We start from the raw sequence: 22,045 nt of genomic DNA, 5'->3' as shown, positions 1-22,045 counted from the left end.
AGCCGCTCCACGGCATGTGGGATCCTCCTGGACCGGGGCACGAACCTGTGTCCCCTGCATCGGCAGGTGGACTCAACCACTGCGCCACCAGGGAAGCCCAGGAATCTATTTTTGAACTTAGTGGTTTAAAAAAAATAACAAAACTATACCTATTTGTTTTGCAGCCTGCAATATATCTTTTAAGTCTTCATTTACACTTTGCATTTCACTCTTCTCCAGCTTTTCATTCAAAAATTTTACAATCTTCATCCATGTCAGGTCCAAACCTACAATTTGTTCATGAAGTTTAGACCGCTTCAACTGAAACAGACAGAATAACACAGAAGCATACTGTTAAAGGTTTTCTCAAATCTATCATTTATTACATATATTTTGCATTACATTATACAACTTGGCACTACCCACAAGAATTCAAAATTGTATCTACTCACATCCAAATTTACAGCTCCCAGAGGAGCTTTACTTAAATGTGATTTAAAAGAATCTCATTTGTTTAAAAATGTTTTTAAAAAGCTTCCTTTTTTTACAGTTTCATCACAATGAATACTCATTATGAAATAATTTTCATACGGCAAAGTAAAAAGCAAAATGTCCAACATCCAGATAACAATCGGTAACACCCCACATACCTCTTTTCCATTTTCCTGCTCGTTTTTAACATAGCTTAAACCATACTGTATATAAGAACTTTATGTGATGCTTTTTGATGAAAGGCATTTAAAGAAAATAAGACTCCTATGACAGGTTCAATATATTCAAATCAGTATTGCTTTCCTAAGTCTGATCCTAGTACAAGTTAGGCATCCAGGAGGTTCTTATCTATACACACACTTTCCTTGAGACTATAAATCTTTCCATTCTCAAGAACTGACACAGAAAGCAATAAAAATTTTACTTCATATCATTGGACTTGATCCATGGATTAAACTTCATGACGTCTTGTGACCAGATGAAAAGCAGCAGGTCTGACAGAAAACTGTAATTTTCCTCTTGGTTCTATTGACAACATTCCTATTACTTTCATAATTCACTATTACTTCCCTGTCTCAGTTTTCTAAACTGAAATGGAGCTAATCTGGGTTTAGGGGGAGGAAAACAGGCAAATGTAGAGATGAAATAAGGCTGGCCCTAAGTTGAATTAAGTTGTTATAATGGGTCATAGGTACACAAAGTTTCACGTTACTTTTCTCTCTCTTTTGTATATGTTGGATATTTCCCAAAATAAAAAATTACATTAAAATGAGGCTCATTATATCTGCCACTTTCTTTCCTCAGAGGGGGAAAAAGTGGTTAAAAGCCTACAAGAATAAATTAAATGACATGGGATGAGCATGTAGTCCTTATAACTTTCAAATTTTAAAATCTGTTGCATCTCTTATATAAAATAACTTGTAAAGGGCCTTGGTTAGGCGATGAGAGAAAATAATTCAAGTTTAAGATAGCAATATTAATTAACTGTATAGAATATATCCATATTTTAATTGCTGTGAAAATGCAAAATAGCTCCCATCATAAAGAAGGCTAACTGTTTTGGGTTTAGCAAAATTCTGTATCATCATTAGAGGAAAAATCTATCTAAAGACTGTTACAAATCTTTTTTTTCCTAGTATCAGTGAAGTGAATCAGTGAATCTTTCAGTGAAGCTATTAATTGTAAAACTGCATAAGGGCTTTAAGCAATAAAATTCTAACCTACTAGGAAACAATGTTAATATTCTACAAGAGTCAAATAAGGAGTCAGAAAAGTGACTGCTGTTTTTTAAAAAACAGCATAGGGCCATCCTTCATATACTATATTAAATGGATCATTCCTTCATATGCACAGTTCATGGACCTTTAGGCCTATTACATCCACAACCAATTATAAGGACAAGACAGAAGTGAATTATGAGACCAGCTACAGAGTTTAAGAGATTAATATTCACATTTGATAAGAATTTGACCAGAGATCTGAAAACTTACTCAGATGATCTAGAGGTAAATTACTGGATTAAATTACAAAATTAACTGAGGCAGGTATCTTAGGAACAGAAAAGTTAACAAAGGATTCAATATCATAGTTCTGTTTGTTTTCTTTGACAATACACTTATAAGTGCTTAAGATAAGTATTCCCATAGCAAACATCAATATGCCCATTCCCCTTCTTGGTATAATACCAAAAAAGATAAAACTTTCCATTTTAAAAAATGCACACAAGGACTTCCCTGGTGGTCCACTGGTTAAGAATCAGCCTTCCAATGCAGGGGACGCGGGTTAGATCCCTGGTCGGGGAACTAAGATCCCGCATGCTGCGGGGCAACTAAGCCTGCACAATACAACTAGAGAGCCCACACACCAAACTACTGAGCCTGTGTGCCACAATGAGAGAAGCCCGCGAGCCACACAAAGACCCAACGCAGCCAAAAACAAACAAAAAAAAGCACACAGAATTGAGAAAAAGAATGCCAAATATTTGCCTGTATCTTATGTTTATAATGGTTTTCATCTAAAAAGTTTACCTGTAAGTCAGTCACTTCTTCATTATAATTATCTTGCTTGGTGACATTTGAAAAGGAGCGCAAGGCTCCTGTGAGACGAGGTAAAGCCATCTATTATTCAATCAGTGATCCGTACAAGGAGAAATCTGAAACTGAAACAAAACAAGATGATATTTATCTGTAGAGAGGAGGTGGAAGAGGTAATCAAATTCAACAAATTAACCTGTATAAGAAAAAAAGAAACGAATTAGTTAAAAAGCAATTGCTACCAATGTTGAAAAATTCTCCTGACACATTTTCTACCCAAGTAGTTTATTTAATAATGCATTGGCTTGTAGGTGAAAAAGAAACAGACAAAAAAAACCCCACTTGTTTGTGGGTACTATCATAACATTCCTTCAAATGAATTCTACTGATTCCTAAGTACAGGCATCAAATACTGTATTACTACAGCGAATAATATTGACAGAGATAAAAGCGCCTGCCCATCTTTTCTCCAATTTCATTTTACACTCACTGATTTCATTTCACATTATCTCTTACTTTCAGTCTCACTGGCTTTTTCTCTTCTTAAAGTATCAAGCATGTTTCCACCTACTTGCATTTGCATTACTTGGAATGCTCTTCTGATCCTCATACAGCTGACTCCTTGACACAAAAGTCTTGGCTTAAAAGATACCTCCTGAGATGCAGCCTTTCTTGACCACTCAATCTTAGGGCAGCTACCCAATTACTGTCTATCATAGTACAAAATTTCAATTATTTTTATAGGCACTAATTAATATTTGACATTCTCTTATTTACTTATTTATATATTGTCTTACCCCACAAAGAGTAAGCCTCATGACCAAAAAGACCTTCATTTCACTGATCTCCCCTAACAAACAGAACGGTACTAAAATATTTTTGGTACTCAGTAACTATTTGGTTAATAATAAAAGGAAGAAAAATGGAGAAAAGGAGACCATGGTAACAGGGAGACTGAAGAACGAGAAAAGAATTAGAGCAGCTGAGGAAGGGCAGAATTCCCAGGGAAAGAAAGAAGTCTGGTAATCTGATCTAATCTCCTTGTTTATATGCTAACAACTAAACAACTAATCTTTTGGCAAATAGACTAATTATATTTATTATGAGGGGAGTCCTCATCTACGGAATACTCTTAGAGGGTTATCCTGGTTTAAGATAGCTTATTACAACAAAACTACAATGTTTATAAGGCATGGCTCCCTGGAGAATGTCACATAAGCTATGTAAGTCCCTAGGACAGTTCTCAAATAGGGATGATTTTGCCCCCGTTGGGACATTTGGCAATATCTGGTGACACTTTGGGACATCACATCTGGGGGGTTGGGAGGGTACTACTGTTTTCTGGTGGGTAGAGGCCAGTGAAGCTGCTAACATACTATAAGGAACAGGACAGCCTCCTCACGACAAAGAATTATCTAGCCCTAAATGTCAATAGTGCAGAGCTTATAAAAACCTACTCTAGAGTCTAAAATAGAGATGTTTTATAACCCAAACACTTCTCACAGTGTGAAAAGACCAACAAAACTCAATTAAGAGACCTCACTAATTGTTTGGGCCAAAGAGCATGTGTCCATTGTGAGACTGAAAGAAAGAACAACTAGGGGGACATATAGGATGTCTCAGACCACTCCCTGTTTCTGCTCTTCTTGATTGCATACACCCTTTGAAGTTATTACAAAGCTTAATACTTGGAAAAATCTCTGGCTCCTATATTAGTGTAATTAGATATAAAATAACTGTATGAAATGTTTAACAAAATAAGAGAATTTTAAAACAATGAAGAATAATAAAATGACAAGGCAAATTTGAAAATATAACTTTTAAAAATAAAAATACATCCTTGTTAAATTAAAAACAATCAATATATGAGTTAAATAATCGATTAAATACAGTGAAAAGTGGTAATCTGAAAGAGAGATCTGAAGAAATAACCCAGTATGCTGTTACAGCTAGACAAAGTATACATTAAGTAGATCAAAGAGAAACAAGTCCAAATATATCGATACTCACAATAAATGTAAATGAATTAATCTTAACACCCAAAAGATTGACAGACTGAATTACTAAACAGCAATCAAGTAAACACTAGAGCTATACCTAAAATAGGACAGAGAAAGGTTGAAAGTTAAGAGATAGAATAAGATCCTCCTGTAAATAATAACCAAAAGTAGCTGGTAAATAATAACCAAATAAATAATAATAATATTTGGTTAAATAATAACCAAAAATAGCTGGTGGCTATATCAATAGTATCAGGTCAGACAAAATAGACTCTAAAAACGAAAGGTATTATTAGGGATGGGGGAAGAAAAAACAAAACACTTCTCTACATAATAATAAAAGATACAGCTCACTAAGAAGGTATAAAACTTTTGAATTTGCATGCCCTGATGGAATAGCCTCAAAATAATTAAAACAAATAGACCTCCAAAAAAAGTTACAAGTCCAACATCAAAGTGAAAGTTCAATAATTGATCAACTATTGATAGGTCAAATCAACAAAAATTCAACAAAAAATAGGGAACTTGAGCCGTGAAATTAATAAATTTAACCTACCATATATGAAAATATATATTCTTTTCAAGTACACTTGTAACAATTTTAAATGGTCTAAGTATACAAGGCCATAAAGTAAATCTCAACAAATTTCAAAAAATAAGTATCATATAGATCAGGGGTCAACAAACTTTGCAGAAAGAGAGTAAATACTTAGGTTTGGCAGGCCACACGCAGTCTCTGCTGTATAATCTTTGCTTTTTTTTTTTTTTCTTTAAAAAAACAAAACAAACAAAAAAACATCATTCTTGGGCTCAGGGTGACCAAATTAGTCTGCTAACCCCTGATATAGCTCATATTTTCTGAGGAAAATACAATTAGATTAGAAATCAGAAACACAAAAGATTAAAAACCATAGACGATTGCATTACAAATCTGTAAGGAAATGGTATGAGAATGGCTGGGGCAAAAAATGGATGGATTATCCACACCACAATGAAGAACTTTAATCAGAAAAGTAAAATGATCCAATTTGCAAATAAACTCCCTAGCTAGCTGACTTCAAATTTCAAGTATCCATTGGGAATGAATTTAGGCGAGCATTTCTGGAAACGAGATGATTCAGAGAACCACATCTGGATTTTTTCTAACACTAGATAACATACTTTCTGGAGCATTTGGAAGAAGAAATGAAAGCAGGAGTCAGTGGACAGCAAAGAGACTCTCAAACTTTAGTGTGCATCAAAGTCACCGGAGGGCTTCTCAAATTGCTAAGCCCCACCACCCTATTCTTCACCTCCAAGTTTCTGATTCAGCAGATCAGATGGCACTGAGATGGGGCACAAAAATTTTATATTTCCAACAAATTCTCCAGTGATGCAGCAGGTCAAGGACCATACTTTGAGAACCAGTTTTAGAGATAGTATCTTTTATTCTGAAGTCACCATTCAATTTTGTCTCAAATCAATAGTAACCAAGGAGTTTCCGTCTATATTAGAATTCGGTGGCTTGAGTTAGGTTGCACAACCTGCTTCCTAGCAGTCTTTCTCAACAAGGTCTTAATGAAAGTGAACTGAATGACTTTTTTCTCAGTTCTCCTACAGATGGAACATAGTTAATATCATCCATTGAGAAGTAAAGCATACAATGTATGCCTTAGGGCACTGGAGTTTAAATTCTCTACCTAGATTGAGAGAATTCTATTCAAAGACAAGAACGCTATTCATGATGACTTACATTAAGTCAGAAGTCTTTAAAGAAAGGTCTTGACACTAAACTGAACAGTATTCTGCCTCGGAACCTACTTTTTAACCACACAACGTTAGTGCTTTCAAAATGTAGAATCAGAACAAGAGACACGGGATATATGGACTATTCTGCCTCAGGCAAGGTCTTATGAATTAACAAGTATTTGGGACCACTACTTTCATCATTTTGACATATCTCACAATAATCCGAATGTCCTGTCCCTCTCTTTAAAAAGCAGGCAGTAAAATTTCATTGATTTTTACTCTAATTCGCAAACCTAACAAACCCTAACTAAACAAGATACCGCTCACACTGAAACTCTAAGGAGATCCAACAATGGGGCCTGGTAAGGAGGTCACACTGTTATACATTGCACTAACAGGAAACTCTAAAGCTTCCTGAGGGCTCATCAAAATAATCAGTATAAATTATACTTGTCAAAAAAATGAAGTAAAGCACATTACTTGGTTTTCTAATTTGGTTTTATCTATTTTCTTCCTCCAGTTAAATGACCAACACTGTAAAATGTAACAGCTCATTTCCTCATAGTCACCTATAAATCATTTATTCACAAATACTTGAGTATCTCCTATCTAATAGGGACTGTGCTAGGTACCGAGTATAAATAAGGCTTACAGAACTCTATTCTTCAAAACTCATTGTATTCTGTACCAGTAAAAAGATCACCAACATTTAAGCATATCTGAAATGTATAAAAGTCAAAATGAGGAGCCAATTTTAAATCTTTGGTTATTCATTTAATCAGCAAATATCTGTAGATCACCCACAATATATTAGATACACTGCAAGGATCTAGAGATTAAAAGAAAAAAATTTTTGGTATGACTGCAGCTGCCCTAAATAACAAGTTTACAGTATGGCTGAAAAGAAATATAGTTGCAATGTGCAGATATAACTGCAGGAAGACAAGGGAGAAAACTCCTAAGAGGGTGAGAAGGAAGGTAGATAAGAAGGAAGGAAATTGAGATTTAAAGGACTTGAATGAGCTGGCCTGGTGGGGAAGAAAAGGTTATTCCAAGGTAGAGATATAAAGAAGAAAACTAAAATAACAGATTATTGCTTAAAAAATCCCTATATAATAGTGCGTTTGGAGACTCATGAAATAAGACTAAAGATGTAAGCAGAGATCCAACAACATGTCTCAATTTACGCATTTTTTATCCTGATAAAAAAATTTAACATATTGTACAAAAATGACTCAAATATAAGGGTAGTGAACAGATGAAAGGTGGGGTCAAATTGAAGACAAGCAAACCAGTTGGAAAGTTTTTTCAAGAAACCAGGTGAGAGACAGAGGATACAACTGAGGCAGGGAAAGGCAGAAAAGGATGGATCTGAGAGATACTTATATTGGGGAGATAGAATAAATTCACGGGACGGGATGTGAAGATCAAGGGGAAAGGGGCAGGACACCCATATTTCTGGTTCGGGAGAAGCAGAACAGCAGAGTGTATGGGTACAGAGGGCATACTGGAAGACGAAAGATGATTAATTCTGCTTTGGAAAGTTTTGATCATGGGCCATCAAGTGGGATATACAGTTTGGGGTTTCCCATCACAGGTCTGTGCTGGAAGTACAGATTTTAGTGTTATCACTTCAACGTAGTTAAAAGCATGGATGAACATATTCCTTTAAGTCAAATTATTTATATATATAAACCTGTGGACCCTCTCCCTAAGAAAATAGACATATACACATATAAACATTTTGTAATTCATTTCAGAGGCTGCATGAGTGCCATGAAACCTATCCATGTACCCCGAAAAACCTCTTGAGAGTAGACAGTACAGGACCAAGGACAGAGTCCTAAGAGATCAGCAAAGAGCTGTCATATGAAGAAAGTGGTATCACATGAAAAAAGAAAGTTTCAAACGTTATGCTACAGAGTACAATGTACTTAGCCACTCTCAAGTCTTAGATGACTTTAGTACACATAGTTTAAAAAAAAATGGTCAGAGAAAGAAAATTTCAGCGGGTGAAAGATAAATGGAGGGCTTCCCTGGTGGTACAGTGGTTAAGAATCTGCCTGCCAACGCAGGGGACATGGGTTCGAGCCCTGGTCTGGGAAGATCCCCCATGCTGCAGAGCAACTAAGCCCATGCGCCACAACTACTGAGCCTGCACTCTAGAGCCCGCGAGCCACAACTACTGAAGCCCGCGCACCTAGAGCCCATGCTCCACAACAAGAGAAGCCACCGCAATGAGAAGCCCATGCACCACGAGAAGAGTAGCCCCTGCTCGCCACAACTAGAGAAAGCCCGTACGCAGCAACAAAGACCCAACGCAGCCAAAAATAAATAAAAATAAATAAATAAATTTATTTAAAGAAAAGATAAACAGAAAGGGAGGAAATGGGGAAATAAAATAGGTACTAGCTACTCTTTCAAGGAACTTGGTTGAAAAGAAAAGGAGAAGAGGCAAGAAATAGCAAAATGCATGCGGTTGAGAGTTTTTAGAAATACAGGAGAGAGCTGAGCACAATTCTATAATCAGAGGAGAGCCAACAGAGAAAGAGAGAGAGGTTGAATAACCAGAAGAAAGACTATGACTTAGGGAAGTAGGGTCCCTGAGAATGCAGGAGAGAGAATCATGGTTCTAGAGATAAGACTTGGATGGAAGGATGAGCATGGAGGGATGGATGAGTCAAAGTGCAGATATGTTTGTAATATGGGAAGCAGAAGGTGAATGTGGGAGAAAAGATATGGTAAAAGAGAGTTCCACCAGAATGACTCCTATTTTCTTAGAGATCTGCCAAGACTATTCAAAAGAAGATGAGATGGAATTTTTAAAGACAGGCAAAAGTTTGACCTTACCACCAAAAATGAGAGGAAATTGATTAATAAACCATAAAAGGATTTTTCAAGTGGCAAATGAATGCTCATCTCATACCGGAAACCATAAATTGAGAATGGCAACAATCTGGCAAAGGAATGAAGGTTGGTATTATAGAGGGTTAAGGCTTTATAACACAGGGACAGTAGGAGGAGAGTGGAGCCTAAATGATGCGAATGATTAAGTGCTGGATTTGAGATCCAAAGGAAAGGAAAAAACATTCCCCTAGGAGGTCTTAAAGATACAACATCATAATGTTTATGGTTAAAATTTCTGATATATAAGACACAGTGAATGCTCATCAAGATAAACTGGCCTGCAAAGCAATTGTTACCACAGTAATTTTTATTCCACATTTAGTATGGCCTACTAAATGACAAATGTACACATAAAAAATCCCTCAGAACATATATAATTGCTAAAAGACTGAAACCTTAAAAGTCAATTTTTTCCTTTTGGCCTGAAGTACCCCCCACTATGGTTATCTGAATGAATCTTTACAGTGTTGATTATATATATGTACAGATAAAAAGGAACTGTCTCGAAGAAGTTAACTGCCTTTTTTAACATTCAAATAGGGAAAATAAAAATTTGACAGTAATGCATTTCCCTTTGTGAAATGATATTAACCAATAATGAGTAAGCTAGAATTCTAGTACACATTATTTTGAAGTATCACATAAAAAATTGTAAGATTTATTCTTCAAATTCCAAACCTGTGTTTCTCTACTCTAAAAAGGGTCTAACAGATTGATAGCAACTTTAGGAAAATATAATTACAGTATTTTTAATTATAAAAAATTAACAAAAACTCCAGAAGAGACAAACCATATTTCCTAATGAGTATAAAGCCAAGCAATTACTTGTTGGTGATCATGGATACCAGGTAATTATTAGGAAGGAGAAAAAAAAAGTAAAAGGGATATAATGTAGGTAAGGAAAAAAACACTGAAAAGACGGAGTAGCCTATGAATGGAGTAAAAATTAGAATTTAAAATTTCAATACTTAAAATAGAATCATATGCCCACAAAACCATATTGTTAAAAAAAGTAAGCTAAAATATTTATATTTTAATTCACCAGTTTAAAACATCGAGCCGTGGGCTTCACTAGTGGCGCAGTGGTTGGGAATCTGCCTGCCAGTGCAGGCAACACGGGTTCGAGCCCTGGTCCGGGAAGATCCCACATGCCACGGAGCAACTAAGCCCGTGCACCACAACTACTGGGCCTGTGCTCTAGAGCCCGCGAGCCACAACTACTGAAGCCCATGCGCCTACAGCCCATGCTCGGCAACAAGAAAAGCCGCCACGATGAGAAGCCTGTGCACTGCAACGAAGAGTGGCTCCCTCTCGCCACAACTAGAGAAAGCCCACGTGCAGCAATGAAGACCCAACACAGCCAAAAATAAATAAATAAAATAAATTTATTTTTAAAAAGTTTAAAAAATCAAGTTGTGATATAGTTTACACTGTTTAGATCAGAATTCAGAAAATATCGGCCTTAATAGCCTTAATATATGTAAAACATTATATATGTAATCCTCTATTATGCCATTTCAAAAGGGGGTGGTTTTTTTCATGGTAAATCCTAAAGAAAATTTTAACTTAATGGTATTGAACTTGTATTCCTTACTTTTATTGTACCTTATTGCCACCAGTTGGTTAATGTAGTGGAGTCACATTACAGGTGCATTTAATTATTTGAATCAATCAAACACAAGAGGCCAAATATAAGGCATAGACGGACATAAACAGTAATATTAGAGATTCTGCCCACTATTTCATATACTCAATACATGCTCTAGAGTGAATGGGGGTGAGCAACAAGAATATGATGCTCTCTTAATCTGTTTCAATCACTACATGCATATCAAACTGAGAATCTTGCTGCACTGCATGACTCCAATGTTTAAAACTAAGCTCCCTTTTAAAAAAATATACAACATGGCCACTAAACACAAGCCAACTTTTTCATCTGGTGCACCCTCAGAAACTGTGATATGTTCCAAGTTTGGAGGAAAAACATGGCTGCATACAACATATTGAGACAGTATGTTGTGACAACCTGGTGTCCTCCTAAAGAATTTTCACGGGAAATTTTAACTATTTATAGTTTCCAGCCAACAACTTCACTTTAGATCCTAACTCATTCTTAAGCATGAAGCAAATGCTCTTGAATAGTTTCCAATCAAATTAGAAAACACACTCAGAGCATGGAGAACAGAGAAAGCAAGGCAAAGATGATTAAGAATATACATATATACTTTTTGTATAAATCAAAATCTATAATGACTTGTTAAGAATAAAATTTATATAAATGAGATTGTTGTTCTCTAACTGTTCCCTCCAATTACTTACTTATATCAACTCCAGGTTTCCCATCCAAAGGTGGGGGAGAAAACCTGGCCAGGCTCATAACTATAAACCAGAGTCTACAGAAGACCCCCATGGTTATATTAATTTTACTTTTAACAAAGGATAAGAAAAGTTTTCTTTTAAACGTTCTTGGGAAAATAAGAGGCTAGAATAATGTATCAGCACAGATGAGAACAATAGTCAGAAAGAACATCCCACAAGGAACAATCCAGCACACAATATGGTAGGGAACACATGGAGGAGACCCACAACATACGAGGCAGTACATATTTTCATTCCAGTGAAAAAGTTCTGGGGCCAGATTAGCTGAGAAAGGCAACATTCTCATTCCATCCCAATCTATGGGCCTCTTAAAGACAGACTCAAGGAATTTGTGCCTGTCCCCTAATAAGCCCTGGAAAGATTAATTTGCATTGAAACCTCTCAGGAGGTACCCTCATACACCAAACCAAAGCTCAGGTGATGCTCTGGAGCAAGCCTTAGTTGTTTAGAGAAAGAATTATCATGACCTTGTACACTTACTTGTTCCTCTGTACCACAATTTTACAGAACACCACTATATTCCTGAATATGAGCTCTGGTGATCTTTTAGAAATCTGATGCAAGTTTTTATACTCAAACAACTAGGATTATACAATCCATATCCAAAAAAGTATTTATCAAAGGATATGATGGCTTTGACCTTTACTTACTGTTTTACACACAGTAAATTCTTTTTTTTTTAACATCTTTATTGGAGTATAATAGGTTTACAATGCTGTGTTAGTTTCTGCAGTATAAGAAAGTGAATCAGCTATACATATACATATATCCCCATATCCCCTCCCTGTTGCGACTCCCTCCCACACTCCTTATCCCACCCCTCTAGGTGGTCACAAAACATTGAGCTGATCTCCCTGTGCTATGTGGCTGATTCCCACTAGTTATCTATTTTACATTTGGTAGTGTATATATGTCCATGTTATTCTCTCATTTCAACCCAGTTTACCCTACCCCCTCCCCGTGTCCTCAAGTCCATTGTCTGTCTGTTTCTTTATTCCTGTCCTGCCCCTAGGTTCTTCAGAACTACTTTTTTTTTTGGATTCTATATATATGTATTAGCCTACAGTATCTGTTTTTCTCTGTCTGACTTACCTCACTCTGTATGACAGACTCCCCTGTGCTATGTGGCTGATTCCCACTAGTTATCTATTTTACATTTGGTAGTGTATATATGTCCATGTTATTCTCTCATTTCAACCCAGTTTACCCTTCCCCCTCCCCGTGTCCTCAAGTCCATTGTCTGTCTGTTTCTTTATTCCTGTCCTGCCCCTAGGTTTTTCAGAACTACTTTTTTTTTGGGATTCTATATATATGTATTAGCCTACAGTATCTGTTTTTCTCTGTCTGACTTACCTCACTCTGTATGACAGACTCTAGGTTCATCCACCTCACTACAAATAACTCAATTTCGTTTCTATTTATGGCTGAGAAATATTCCATTGTATATATGTGCCATATCTTCTTTATCCATTCATCACTCGATGGACAATTAGGTTGCTTCCATGTCCTGGCTATTGTAAATAGTGCTGCAATGAACATTGTGGTACATAACTCTTTTTAAATTATGGTTTTCTCTGGGTATATGCCCAGCACTGGGATTGCTGGGTCGTATGGTAGTTCTATTTGTAGTTTTTTAAGGAACCTCCATACTGTTCTCCTTAGTGGCTGTACCAATTTACATTCCCACCAACTGTGCGAGAGGGTTTCCTTTTCTCCACACTCTCTCCAGCATTTATTTTTGTAGACTTTTTGAAGATGGCCATTTTAACCTGTGTAAGGTGATACCTCATTGTAGTTTTGATTTGCATTTCTCTAATGATTAGTGATGTTGAGTATCCTTTCATGTGTTTGATGGCAATCTGTATATCTTCTTTGGAGAAATGTCTACTTAGTCTTCTGCCCATTTTTGGATTTTTTTTTTTTTTTTGATATTGAGCTGCATGAGCTCCTTGTATATTTTGGAGATTAATCCTTTTCCAGTTGCTTCATTTGCAAATATTTTCTCCCATTCTGAGGGTTCTCTTTTTGTCCTGTTTAAGGTTTCCTTTGTTGTGCAAAAGCTTTTAAATTTCATTAGGTCCCATTTCTTTATTTTTGTTTTTATTTCCCTCTCTCTAGGAGGTGGGTGAAAAAGGATCTTGCTGTGATTTATGTTATGAGTATTCTGCCTATGTTTTCCTCTAAGAGTTTTATAGTGTCTGGCCTTACATTTAGGTATTTAGTCCACTTGGAGTTTATTTTTGTGTATGGTGTTAGGGAGTGTACTAATTTCATTCTTTTACATGTAGCTGTCCAGTTTTCCCAGCACAACTTATGCAAGAGGCTTTCTTTTCTCCATTGTTTATTCTTGACTCCTTTATCAAAGATGAGGTAACCATAGGTGCAGGGGTTTACCTCTGGGCTTTCTATCCTGTTCCATTGATCTATATTTCTGTTTTTGTGCCAGTACCATACTGTCTTGGTTACCATACCTTTGTAGTATAGTCTGAAGTCAGGGAGCCTGATTCCTCCAGCTCCGTTTTTCTTTCTCAAGGTAGTTTTGGCTATTTGGGGTCTTTTGTATCGCCATACAAATTGTGAAATTTTTTGTTCTACTTCTGTGAAAAATGCCATTGGTAGTTTGATAGGGATTGCATTGAATCTGTCAATTGCTTTGGGTAGTACAGTCATTTTCACAATGTTAATTCTTCCAATCCAAGAACATGGTATATCTCTCCATCTATTTATATCATCTTTAATTTCTTTCATCAGTGTCTTACAATTTTCTGTATACAGGTCTTTTGTCTTCTTAGGTAGGTTTATTCCTAGGTATTTTATTCTTTTTGTTGCAATGGTAAATGGGAGTGTTTCCTTAATTTCTCTTTCAGATTTTTTTCATTAGTATATGGGAATGCAAGAATTTTCTGTGAATTACTTTTGTATCCTGCTACTTTACCAAATTCATTGATTAGCTCTAGTAGTTTTCTGGTAGCATCTTTAGGATTTTCTATGTATAGTATCATGTGATCTGCAAACAGTGATAGTTTTTATTTCTTCTTTTCCGATTTGGATTATCTTTTCTTTTTCATCTCTGATTGCTATGGCTAAAACTTCCAAAACTATGTTGAATAATAGTGGTGAGAGTGGGCAACCTTGTTTTGCTCGTGATCTTAGTGGAAATGGTGTCAGTTTTTCACCACTGAGAAGGATGTTGGCTGTGGCTTTGTCATATATGGCCTTTATTATGTTGAGGTAAGTTCCCTCTATGACTACCTTCTGGAGGGTTTTTATCATAAATGGTTGTCAAATTTTGTTGAAAGCTTTTTCTGCATCTATTGAGATGATCATATGGTTTTACTCCTTCAATTTGTTAATATGATTTATCACATTGATTGATTTGCATATATTGAAGAATCCTTGCATTCCTGAGATAAACCCCACTTGACCATGCTGTATGATCCTTTTTTTTTCGGTACATGGGCCTCTCACTGTTGTGGCCTCTCCCATTGCGGAGCACAGGCTCAGTGGCCATGGCTCATGGGCCCAGCCGCTCCGCAGCATGTGGGATCTTCCTGGACCGGGGCACAAACCCATGTCCCCTGCATCGGCAGGCGAACTCTCAACCACTGTGCCACCAGGGAATCCCATGTATGATCCTTTTAATACGCTGTTGGATTCTGTTATCTAGTATTTTGTTGAGGATTTTTGCATCTATGCTCATCAGTAATATTGGCCTGTAGTTTTCTTTTTTTGTGACATCTTTGTCTGGTTTTGGTATCAGGGTGATGGTGGCCTCGTAGAATGAGTTTGGGAGTGTTCCTCCCTCTGCTATCTTTTGGAAGAGTTTGAGAAGGATAGGTGTTAGCTCTTCTCTAAATGTTTGATAGAATTCGCCTGTGAAGCTATTTGGTCCTGGGCTTTTGTCTGTTGGAAGATTTTTAATCACAGTTTCAATTTCAGTGCTTGTGATTGGTCGGTTTACATTTTCTATTTCTTCCTGGTTCAGTCTCGGAAGGTGGTGCTTTTCTAAGGATTTGTCCTTTTCTTCCAAGTTGCCCATTTTATTGGCATAGAGTTGCTTGTAGTAATCTCATGATCCTTTGTATTTCTGCAGGGTCAGTTGTTACTTCTTTTTCATTTCTAATTCTATTGATTTGACTCTTCTCCCTTTTTTTCTTGATGAGTCTGGCTGATGGTTTATCAATTTTGTTTATCTTCCCAAAGAACCAGCTTTTAGTTTTACTGATCTTTGCTACTGTTTTCTTCTTTTCTATTTCTTTTATTTCTTCTCTGATCTTTATGATTTCTTTCCTTCTACCGACTTTGGGTTTTCTTTGTTCTTCTTTCTCTAGTTGTTTTAAGTGTAGGGTTAGATTGTTTATTTGAGAGTTTTCTTGTTTCTTGAGTTGAGATTGAATTGCTATAAACTTCCCTCTTAGAACTGCTTTCACTGCATCCCATAGGTTTTGGGTCATTGGGTTTTCATTGTCATTTGTTTCTATGTCTTTTAAAATTTCTTCCTCGAGTTCTTCAGTGATCTCATGGTTATTTAGTAGCGCACTGTTTAAGCTCCAAATACTTGTGTTTTTTACAGTTTTTTCCTGTAATTGATTTCCAGTCTTATAGCATTGTGGTCAGAAAAGATGCTTCATACAATTTCAATTTTCTTAAATTTTCTGAGGCTTGATTTGTGACCCAAGATGTGATCTATCCTGGAGAATTGGGTCATCGTGTTTTTATTCTCATTTGTTTCTAGGTATTTTTTGATTTCCTCTTTGATTTCTTCAGTGATCTCTTGGTTATTTAGTAGTGTATTTTTTAGCTTCCATGTGTTTGTATTTTTTAGTTTTTTTTCCTGTAACTGATATCTAGTCTTAAAGTGTTATGGTCGGAAAAGATACTTGATATGATTTCAATTATCGTAAATTTACCAAGGCTTGATTTGTGACCCCAGATATGATCTACCCTGGAAAATGTCCCATGAGCACTTGAGAAGAAAGTACATTCTGTTGTTGTTGGATGGAATGTCCTATAAATATCAGTGAAGTCCATCTTGCCTAATATGTCATTTAAAGCTTGTGTTTCCTCATTTACTTTCATTTTAGATGATCTGTCCATTGGTGAAAGTGTGGTGTTAAGTCCCCTACTGTTATTGTGTTACTGTCAATTTCCCCGTTTATGGCTGTTAGCATTTGCCTTATGTACTGAGGTGTTCTTATGTTGGGTGCATAAATATTTACAATTGTTATATCTTCTTCTTGGATTGATCCCTTGATCATTATGCAGTGTCCTTCTCTGTCTCTTGTAATAGTCTTTATTTTACAGTCTATTTTGTCTGATATGAAAATTGCTACTCCAGCTTTCTTTTCATTTCCATTTGCATGGAATACCTTTTTCCATCCCCTCACTTTCAGTCTGTATGTGTCCCTGGGTCTGAAGTGGGTCTCTTGTAGACAGTATATGTACAGGCCTTGTTTTTTTATCCATTCAGCCAGTCTATGTCTCTGAAAGAGCAGCTGTTAACCTTATGGGGATTCCCTTGTATGCTATTTGTTGTTTTTCCTTTGCTGCACTTAATATTTTTTCTTTGTATTTAATTTTTGATAGTTTGATTAATATGTCTCTTGGCGCGTTTCTCCTTGGATTTATCCTGTATGGGACTCTCTGGGTTTCCTGGACTTGACTATTTCCTTTCCCATATTAGGGAAGTTTTCAACTATAATCTCTTCAAATATTTTCTCAGTACCTTTCTTTTTATCTTTTTCTTCTGGGACCCGTATAATTCAAATGTTGGTGTGTTTAACGTTGCCCCAGAGGTCTCTGAGACTGTCCTCAATTTTTTTCATTCTTTTTTCTTTATTCTGCTCTGCGGTAGTTATTTCCACTATTTTATCTTCCAGGTCACTTATCCGTTCTTCTGTCTCCATTACTCTGCTATTGATTCCTTCTAGAGAATTTTAAATTTCATTTATTGTGTTGTTCATCATTGTTTGTTTGCTCTTTAGTTCTTCTAGGTCCTTGTTAACGTTTCTTGTATTTTCTCCATTCTACTTTTGAGATTTTGGACCATCTTTACTATCATTACTCTGAATTCTTTTTCAGGTAGACTGCCTATCTCCTCTTCATTTGTTTGTTCTGGTGGGTTTTTACCATGCTCCTTCATCTGCTGTGTATTTCTCTGTGTTCCCATTTGGTTAACTTACTGTGTTTGGGGTCTCCTTTTCACAGGCTGTAGGTTCGTAGTTCCTGTTGTTTTTGGTGTCTGCCCCCAGTGGCTAAGGTTGGTTCAGTGGGTTGTGTAGGCTTCCTGGTGGAGGGGACTGGTGCCTGTGTTCTGGTGGATAAGGCTGGATCTTGCCTTTCTTGTGGGCACTGCCACGTCTGGTGGTGTGTTTTGGGGTGTCTGTGACCGTATTATGATTTTAGGCAACCTCTCTGCTAATGGGTGGGGTTGTGTTCCTATCTTGCTAGTTGTTTGCAATGGGGTGTCCAGCACTGGAGCTTGTTGGTCATTGAGTGGAGCTGGGTCTTAGCGTTGAGAGGGAGATCTCTGGGAGAGTTCTCGCTGATTGATATTACGAGGGGCCAGGAGGTGTCTGGTGGACTAGCATCCTGAACTCGGTTCTCCCATCTCAGAGGCTCAGGGCTGACACCCAGCCAGAGCACCAAGACCCTGTTGGCCACACAGCTCAGAAGAAGAGGGAGAAAAGAAAAAAGAAAGAAAGAAAGAAAGAAAAAATTGTTTTAAAAATAAAGTTATTAAAATTTTAAAATATATTATTAAAATAAAATAATAAAGTAATTAATTTTAAAAAAGAAGAGAGCAACCAAACCAAGAAACAAATCCACCAATGATAACAAGCACTAAAAACTATACTAAAAAAAAAAGAAAAAAAAAAAAACAGACAGACAGAACCCTAGGACAAATGGTAAAAGCAAACCTATACAGGCAAAATCACACAAAGAAACATACACACTCACAAAAAGAGAAAAAGGAAAATAAAAATTTTTATATATACATATAAAAGGAAGAGAGCAACCAAATCGATAAACAAATCCACCAGTGATAATGAGCTCTAAATAGTAAACTAAGATAAACATAAAACTAGAAACAAATTAGATGCAGAAAGCAAACCCCAAGTTTACAGGTGCTCTCAAAGTCCACCGCCTCAGTTTTGGGATGATTCACTGTCTATTGAGGTATTCCACAGGTGCAGGGTACATCAAGTTGATTGTGGAGATTTAGTCCTCTGCTCCTGGGGCTGCACAGATAGATTTCCCTTTTCTCTTCTTTGTTCACACAGCTCCTGGGGTTCAGCTTTGGATTTGGCCCCATCTCTGCATGTAAGTCGCCCTCTGGCTTCTGTTCTTCACCCAGACAGGCAGGGGTTAAAGGAGAAGCTGATTCGGTGGCTCTGGCTCACTCAGGCCAGAAGGAGGGAGGGGTATGGAATGTGGGGTGAGCGTGCGGTGGCAGAGGCCGGTGGGACATTGTAGCAGCCTGGGGCACGCCGTGTGTTCTCCTGGGGAAGTGGCCCCTGGATCACAGGACCCTGGCAGTGGTGGGCTGCACAGGCTCCCGGGAGGGGAGGTGTGGACAGTGACCTGCACTTGCTCACAGGATTCTTGGTGGCTGCAGCAGCAGCCTTAGTGTTTCATGTGCGTCTCTGGTGTCCACGCAGGTAGCAACAGCTCACACCCGTCTCTGGAGCTCCTTTAGGCGGTGCTCTGAATCCCCTCTCCTCGTGCACCCTAAAACAATGGTCTCTTGACTCTTAGGCAGGTCCAGACTTTTTCCCAGACTCCCTCCCAGCTAGCTGTGGTGCACTAGTCCCCTTCAGGTTGTGTTCACACAGCCAACCTCAGTCCTCTCCCTAGGATCTGACCTCTGAAGCCGGAGCCTCAGCTCCCAGCCCCCACCCGCCCTGATGGGTGAGCAGACAAGCCTCTCAGGCTGGTGGGGGCTGGTCGGCACCGATCCTCTGTGCAGGAATCTCTCCGCTTTGCCCTCTGCACCCCTGTTGCTGTGCTCTCCTCCGTGGTTCCTACGCATGCCCCTTGCCACTCCCGACCTCCACCAGTGAAGGGGCTTCCTAGTGTGTGGAAACTTTTCCTGCTTCACGACTCCCTCCCAGATGTGCGGGTCCCGTCCCTATTCTTTTGTCTCTGTTTGTTCTTTTTTCTTTTACCCTACCCAGGTACATGGGGAGTTTCTTGCCTTCTGGGAAGTCTGAGGTCTTCTGCCAGCATTTAGTAGGTGTTCTGTAGGAGTTGTCCCACATGTTGATGTATTTTTGATGTATTTGTGGGGAGGAAGGTGATCTCCACGTCTTACTCCTCCGCCATCTTGAAGGCCGGTGTACAGGAAATTCTTAAATCACCCTAACACTGACACTGTGTAAAAGAAGCTGGCACATACCTTGTAATAGCAGAATGAAATCTCTACCCCTCTCTCTCAAGTAGAGAAAAACTAGACACTAAAATCAGGACTCAGATGAATTTATGTGGTAAACAAGAAATATAAAAACAGAAAAGTAAATTACTAACTCATTCGGCATTATGAATTAGAACAAACACATGGTAAGAATTTTATTGTGCTACTATATTACATGTCATGTATGCTTTACTTAATCTTTCTGAAAGAATGTATTGCCATGACCATTATTTAACATTCTGGTCTGAACTGTTTGTTTCAATCTTTATAAATAAAAACTTAATTACTTACAAAAACAGGGTACTCTCTTTCACTTTGTATTAGTCAGAAATGTGCCCTGGCAAATATAGTCCATAAGAATGTTTTCTCTGTGCCTTGTTCTGAGCTGAACTCTCACTTCCCTATCGAGTCGATCCTCTGCTATTCACAGTTTCCTAAACTGAAAGATGTCTGAAAGGGTCAGACCCATATCTCTCATTCTTTCTTACATTCTAACTTCTAAGCCATTTTTCTTACCAACATATTATATATACTACAGTTCAGAGAAAAAACAGGTTTTGTCAATGATACCTCCCACTTTTTTTAGAATATAATTACTGAAAGAAACACCATGCTTCAAAAAGCATCAAAACATGAAGAACATTTTTTAAAAATTCACTTTCTCTGATGTCTTAAATATTTCAGGATGTGTGCCCTTAACAAATTTTAAAATAGTAATATAGTCATTTCTCTAAAGATTGCTGGTTAACCATTTTTACAGTAAAGACATTAGGAAAATCATGATTGTTGTTGATTTTTTTTAAAAAATGACATCTGTATAGGTTGAACATTGATGTTTTTCAATGTTTTATAAAAATTTCCATGTAAGTATAGACCATAAAATAATTAGGTCACTAAGTACTACATGTTGCTTTCTGATATTAAAAGTACTTTAAAAAAATTATCTGTACTGCCTAATGTCAATAAGTTATCAAAGTTAAGTACTCTTTTCACATGAGTGACTTCTAGATAGTTGAAGGAACCTGTAATCCTGCTTTAAATTTTCTCTTCACCAAGCTAATCAATCCCATTTCTTTCCATCAATCTCCCTCATTAAGCCTTGGTTTATATCCTGTCACACAGAAATATGTAGAAACATGCATGAGAACTATATATACCAGCTTCAAGGTAATGGATTGAGAGGCAGCAGAGAAGTGACAAAAGAGGGAAAAAATTAGCAATACTTTTCAAAAGAGAAGAACTGAAGCAAATAAGGCAAAAATTACTACTTGTTAAATCTGCATGGCAAGTATAGGAGTGTATTACATTATTTTCTGATAATTTTCCATATTCTTGAAATACTCCACAATTAAAAGTTTTAATTAAGTTTTAAATAAACACAGAAGCCTAATAAGAGAGAAGAGTTGTGAAAGCATCAAACTGAATGTCTGCCAAATTGCAGGTTCTGAAAGCACAACTGAAAATGCTCAGGCTTATAAGAGACTGAACGTTGAACATCTGGGTGCTCTTTTAATATTGCTACCCATAATGTGCTTCAATTCCATTTAACCCAAATCAATTCTTCCATTTTCAATCCAGAGTCCATTCTCCATTCTCCTTAGCATAAAAGAAAGAAGAGATCAAGTAGTTAATGAACTCTATATTCTCTTTTAACATCCTAGTAACTGCCCCAAGTAACACACTGTTGAATGTAGCTTAAAAACTGTTTTTCCTAACCTTAATGTTTCTTCAAGGATACGCATCACAGGTCCCCAAAACTCTCTTTTCTTTAATTCATTCTTAGTTCATGTACTCCTTCTCCATGTTCAATGTATATTTTTAAAAAAATATTCAGGCACAGCAACATCAGTTTCTTGAGACACCTCTCTCTTCTTGATCATCAGAGTTATGTATGAATACACCATCAATATTACATTCTCCAGAGACCCAGACTCTGAAGATCTACCTTTGTGTTTATACTCTCAGATGAAGAATCATACAAACCTTTTTCCTAAATTACAGTTGCCAGATTAGCAGATAAAAATATAAAGTCAGAGTTAAATTTGAATTTCAATTAATTTTTTAGTATAATATGTCCCATGCAATATTTGGGACATACTTACATGGGACATATT

The 22,045-nt window shown here is 37.1% G+C and overlaps 1 protein-coding gene across 1 annotated transcript in view; it reads right to left on the bottom strand.

The window, feature by feature from the left end:
* Nucleotides 1–22,045, bottom strand: part of ASCC3 (activating signal cointegrator 1 complex subunit 3) — a 356,417-nt gene that overhangs the window by 326,039 nt on the left and 8,333 nt on the right. The window contains exons 2-3 of the mRNA XM_024119391.2: nt 2,499–2,629; nt 150–300 (exon numbers count right to left, since the gene is read on the bottom strand). Of these exons, the coding sequence (XP_023975159.1) occupies nt 150–300; nt 2,499–2,588 (241 nt within the window). The 5' untranslated portion in view covers nt 2,589–2,629. The remainder of the gene's footprint in view (nt 1–149; nt 301–2,498; nt 2,630–22,045) is intronic.

Source organism: Physeter macrocephalus, chromosome 10, assembly GCF_002837175.3.
Source record: "Physeter macrocephalus isolate SW-GA chromosome 10, ASM283717v5, whole genome shotgun sequence".
Lineage (NCBI taxonomy): Eukaryota > Metazoa > Chordata > Mammalia > Artiodactyla > Physeteridae > Physeter > Physeter macrocephalus.
Note: the sequence above shows the minus strand (reverse complement) of the source record. Positions and strands in the feature narration are given on the sequence as shown.